Source organism: Cynoglossus semilaevis, chromosome 20, assembly GCF_000523025.1.
Source record: "Cynoglossus semilaevis isolate Cse_v1.0 chromosome 20, Cse_v1.0, whole genome shotgun sequence".
Taxonomy (NCBI): domain Eukaryota; kingdom Metazoa; phylum Chordata; class Actinopteri; order Pleuronectiformes; family Cynoglossidae; genus Cynoglossus; species Cynoglossus semilaevis.
The window spans coordinates 14,529,654-14,535,263 of NC_024326.1; the positions used below are offsets into that span (position 1 = coordinate 14,529,654).

The 5,610-nt window shown below is 39.9% G+C and overlaps 1 protein-coding gene across 1 annotated transcript in view; it reads left to right on the forward strand.

Annotated features, from left to right (window-relative positions):
- jcadb (junctional cadherin 5 associated b) overlaps positions 1-5,610 on the forward strand; it is a 14,379-nt gene that overhangs the window by 2,392 nt on the left and 6,377 nt on the right. The window contains exon 2 of the mRNA XM_025052457.1: positions 3,842-4,324. Within this exon, the coding sequence (XP_024908225.1) occupies positions 3,990-4,324 (335 nt within the window). The 5' untranslated portion in view covers positions 3,842-3,989. The remainder of the gene's footprint in view (positions 1-3,841; positions 4,325-5,610) is intronic.

A 5,610-nucleotide genomic window follows, 5' to 3' on the forward strand; every position in this document is an offset into this window, starting at 1 on the left:
GGCTTTGTTCAAAGAAGCTTTTTCCTTTAAAACACGGCTGGATGTGAATCTTTGTGTTTTGATTTGGAATTTTCCTCCGTAGCATTTGAACCTCACACACACACACACACACACGGAGGCAGGGGTATTTAACACAGCACAACGGGGGCTTTTATGAAACGGGTATAAAATAATTTTGGAGGATGATGATTTTTAAATTGAAAAAAAAATGTTGCTTCAATAATAGACGTGATATGAACGTCTTGTGGTTGAAGAAGTGAACTTTCGTGTGTGTTAAATGTTAGAGGTTTTTAATAGGTCACCTGAAAGTCAAGGGCAATTTAAAACCTTTCAAGGTCATGATGCTGAATTCTGAGCTTTATTTACACCAAAATGGTGGTAATGGTTTCAGGAGAATTTTTAAAAAAATACTGGTCTTTAATGACGTGTTTTTAACATTTATAAACAAAACATAATTAAATAATTTTTCTCTTTTTTTAAATCATGAAAAAAAAGAATAGAACAATAAAAAAATTATTTAAGTAGGACAAACATGTGATATGACAACAGCACAACAAACATGTCACAATAACAATATATAACAATAATATTTTAACTAATGAATGAATTTGGATGAATTTTAAAAACTCACAACTTGCACAGATGAGTTAAGGATTTAAAACATTAAGGTCACTCAAAGGTCAGAAAATTAATTTTTTTCTCCGCACTGAAGAATTACTAAATAAATATGGAGTTATTTAGTGTTTTGAATGTTAGCCTTTGAAATTTTAATTAAAATACAAATGTAATTATTCAAGACAAAAACAAAATCAAGGAGAACAAAAATCTCTTGATTGGTTTAGTGATAAGCCACGTAATCCTGTTACTTCATTTAAAGAATAATAAGTCGCAACACTAATAATTCATACTGACTACTATCATCTGATGACACACAATAATTTGAATTCATGAACAGTAGTAAAGGTGGAGTTATTTAGTGTTTTGAATGTTAGCCTTTGAAATTTTAATTAAAATACAAATGTAATTATTCAAGACAAAAACAAAATCAAGGAGAACAAAAATCTCTTGATTGGTTTAGTGATAAGCCACGTAATCCTGTTACTTCATTTAAAGAATAATAAGTAGCAACACTTTAATAATTCATACTGACTACTATCATCTGATGACACACAATAATTTGAATTCATGAACAGTAGTAAAGGAAATAAACTAAATATGATAATTATAACTCTAATGAATTCAGACAAATTAATTTTTTTGTGCAATTTATCAATTATTATCAATAATATGAATGTATTATAAAAAGGCACCAATGGTCCAACACTACGGTGTGACGTCAGCAGGGCCGTGCATTGGCCAGAATCTGGCGATACGATATGTATCACGATACGGAGCAACCAAAAAAACCCGAGAATATATTTTTAAAGTTGTTTTTTTTTTAAACTATTTTTTAAACACACAACGCTAAGGAACCGCCAGGAATATTTTCACCGTTAAGTGGTGATAAAAAAAAATCCAGGGGGCGCTGTAGGACATCTATACAGTATCGTGAAACGATTTATAAACACAGTCGAACGCTAAGGAACCGCCAGGAATATTTTCACCGTTAATTGGTGATAAAAAAAAAATCCAGAGGGCGCTGTAGGACATCTATAGAGTATCGTAAAACGATTTATAAACACAGTCGTCTTCCCGCTGTAGTGAACAGCGTTTCGGGGGAGTCAACTGTCATGTGTACTGCTTTGATTTAAGCTGCTACTTCAAGCGACACCTTCGTTATGGAGTACGAACGGAGGGACACCAATCATCAGTCCAAATATGATTAGCCTAAATGCTAATGTGTGTAGAGGCTATGATGGCGCTCTAATGGATTTATTATCCAGCAGCTTCTGTAACGATGCTGCAGGACAGACTGTTAGAGCCACTTATTAATATATCACACTCTTTAAGGTCACCGCTCTGCACTGTTGTTGATGTTCTCTAAATGGTTACACTTTTCCACAATGTTGGAATTCTGCGACTTAGTTTTTTTGTATTTATGGGAATTTAAAATGGCTGAAAAACATCGTATCAGAAAAAAATATAAAACATTGTCTGGTTAACCAAAGATTTTACATCATGGACTCCTCAGTGATTGTGGGGCAAAAAAAAAAAGTTTTTAATTTAAATTTTTTGTGGGGCAAAAAAAAAAGTTTTTAATTTAAATTTTCAATGGAGGTAGATCACTTTGAATAGTAGCTCCCACGCCAAAAAAGTGTGGACACCCCCCAGTGGCAGGGAGGGGTCAGTTTCACCACTTTGGTTATTGACTCCTTCAGGGAAGTTGTATTTTTGGAGCTGTTTGTTTTGTGAGATTGATATTTTATGTTGGTCTGGCAAAAAAAGGAAGTACTTAGTAAAAGAGGAGGTCGAATATGAATTTTGGATGGTTTTGATTTTTGCAGCCGTTAAATGACAGATCGGTTAAAAACGGTGATCCTGGACTAAAAAAGAAATCGTCCGTGAAACCCCCACCTCACCGTAAGGAGTTTGTTTTTGTCATTTCATCAAACTGGACTTACACGTTGTGCACGACGTCTAGATTTTTTTTCTTTTGTTGTAACTCATAACTGCATTACAACCAACCTGCAGCTCAATCACTTTAACTGCCTGTAATAAATGCACCGTATTTTTCTTGATGCCATAACGACACAAGGAACCGCTGGCAACTGACCAAACTCCAGCCACGCATGCTGACACAGCACTGGGACAAAGGACAGCACCCATTATATGTAGTGATTTATATTGAATATTTAATTTCCCGCGGGAGTAGACAAAATGTTTGCAGTCCTACTTAGTTAGTAGGACAATCTGTGATGCACTCTGATAGGCCCGTAGTCCGGTGGGATTATTGAGACGCCTTTTACTGCATAATGTCAAGGAGAATCCTTGGAGTTTCTGCTCAAATGGGCGCCGTTTTTCATTAACATATCAAATATATATATATAAAGTCACACGGCACATACATCTGAATACATCGGGGCGTTGTCCACCGAGTGTTCCCAGTCTCCAGAGATCCACAGAAGTGAATATATTGACAGATGACAAACGACCCAGGGAGAAATGAACCCTGTGTTTACACAGAGAACAAAAAGGTGTCACTGTTTTTAGAGGTGTTGAAACGGCTTTGTTGGAAACCAGGGTGTGGCTAATGACACGCTATCTGTAATGTAAGAGTGAAGCCAAGAGTGAAGTAGACCAGAAGTAGGTCTGCGGGGTGGGGGGTGTAGAGGGGTGGGGTGGGGTCTTCTTTAACAGAACACTGTGTCCAATTTTTAAAATATAAATCCACGAATGACAGATAAGATGAAGACGTTTAGTGTAAAACTACGATGAAGTCAAATGTTGAGGAAAGTTACGCACGTGAAATTTCAAATGTTTTGTTCTTCGCCCAGAGAGACTGATGAGCCGACGACATGACAGAAACAACATGTTGTTAATGTCTTCTTCTACTGGAGGGGAACTAATCTGTGAATCTGTGAAGTTTTCTCTTTTGAATTGGTTGACGTGGGCTCAAAAACTAGTTGACTTGAAATTTGAAGTTAAATTAAAAAAAAAATTATATTGAAATATTAGTTTAGTAAGGCGTATATTAAATACATATCAACATCTGTACATGTTGTTTCCAAGACACAAATATGTCTGATTAAAGTGTTCCGATAAAAAAAAAAAAATGTTTGTCCTAGTGTTCACAAAGTTGTATTGCAGTTGTATTACTCTAAAAAAAAAACGAGGAACTGCTCGATTTTTGTCATGTTCATCTGTTCACTTGCTCCCCTGTCCTCCCCTGTCCTCCCCTCAGTGATGGCCTCTGCTGAGCAGTTGTGCTCCCGCTTCCAGCAGCAGCAGCAGCAGCAGCAGCACTGCGCATAAGGCATCACACCCACCTTTGCCCTCCTGGCCAGAAGTGAGAGTGAGAGAGAGTGAGAGAGAGAGAGAGAGACACCACCATGTACAGCGTGGAGGACCTCCTCATCTCGCATGGATACAAACTGCCCAAGAGTGCGCCTCCTCCTCCTTCTGCCACGCCTTACGACAACAAGCGCCCCGCTGACTGCCAGCGCGAACTCGTGGACAACCGCGCCGGCCGGGGGACGCTCAACGGGTACGAGGCAGACAGGGGGGCGGCCATCACAGGCATCTATGGTAATCGACAGGCGCTGGTGAAGGCCTACCCCCCCATTGACAACGACGGCGTGGAAAGAAACCAAAGGAGAATAGAAGCCGGCATTGGTATCCTAGGTGACGCTCAGCCTTTGGGTGATTCTCTTGCCACTGACAGTGGGTGAGTATGTTTCCCCCCCCCCTCACTGCTCTTGCCCCCCCTTGTCACTGGGGCCCTTTGGTATTGCATGTAAAACTAAGTCTGCACTGCGTACAGTTTTTTTTTTCTGCCCTCCTCCTCCTCCTTCCTGTTCCCCTCCTTCCAGAGCTGCATAACACTTCCACTGTAGCTGCAGCAGCAGCAGCAGCAGCAGTGCTGACATACAGTATAGATAGATTTTTTTTGAAAGGTGCCTTTGCACTAAAAAAAATTTTTTTTTTTTTACATGCCTCCACGAAGAGGTGACTTGAATCTCTGCAGATCCTCGTCCTGCCCCGGTTCCTCCTCCACAGCCTCCATCAGACGTGGAGTAAACTGTGGAGCAGCGTACATGCCTCAAGACAGGCGCGTAATCACGCCGCTGTAAACACTGGCACACACCGAATCCCGCCCAGCACGTGCTCTGTGATGTAAGCATGTTGCTGGGCAAGTGTGCACAGCGTGGCTCCCCTCAGCCATACAGTAGCATATGCTGCTGAGGATGATCCACTGACTTTGCTGCTCCAGCGCCGGAGCTCAGTGGAGAGCACGGTGATGTAGTGCAGTGCAGATACAAAGATGGAGCTCCTAAATGTTCCAACCTCTTTGAGACGCCTCGTTTCCACTTATATATGCTGGTGCAGTAAAAAAAATAAAATAAACAAACGCATTAATCGCTGCTATTTATGTCAAACATTTAGCGAGTCGTAAAAAAAAAATTAAAAAATCAATGTACTAATGAAGCTGCATTGACCAGAGCTTGTTGTATATTACTGCATCATAGTTGCTGCTGCGGCTCACAGAGGGAATTGGTGTAAATTTGAATCTGAAATTAAAATCCTTTGTAGAATAATTGTTTTTTTTTTTAATTGAATAATAATAGAAGTTTGTTTTATATTGTTATATTTATTTTGCTGATGAACGGAAGACGTTCCGTGGCCAATTTATTTCAGATTCTGAACCTAAGCTGACCCGTGAGCCATATGTTGAAGGCGACTGGGTTTGGGTTGTTTTATGGGCTTTTCTAACAGAATGTTATAATACACTGCCTGGGTGGCTCTATGCTAATGGAGGCGCTGTTAAATCACGAGTGTAAGTGGCCTCACTGTATTATTAACAGCCTGTCGAAACACAAATTATTGATTTATTTTATTTAAAAAAGAGCTGATGCTTGCTGTTGAATCCACTCTCGTCTGTATCCATATATCTGACAAACGTGCACACGTGTGACTGATGGCCCCGGGGGGTCGGGGGGGGAGAGGGAGGGG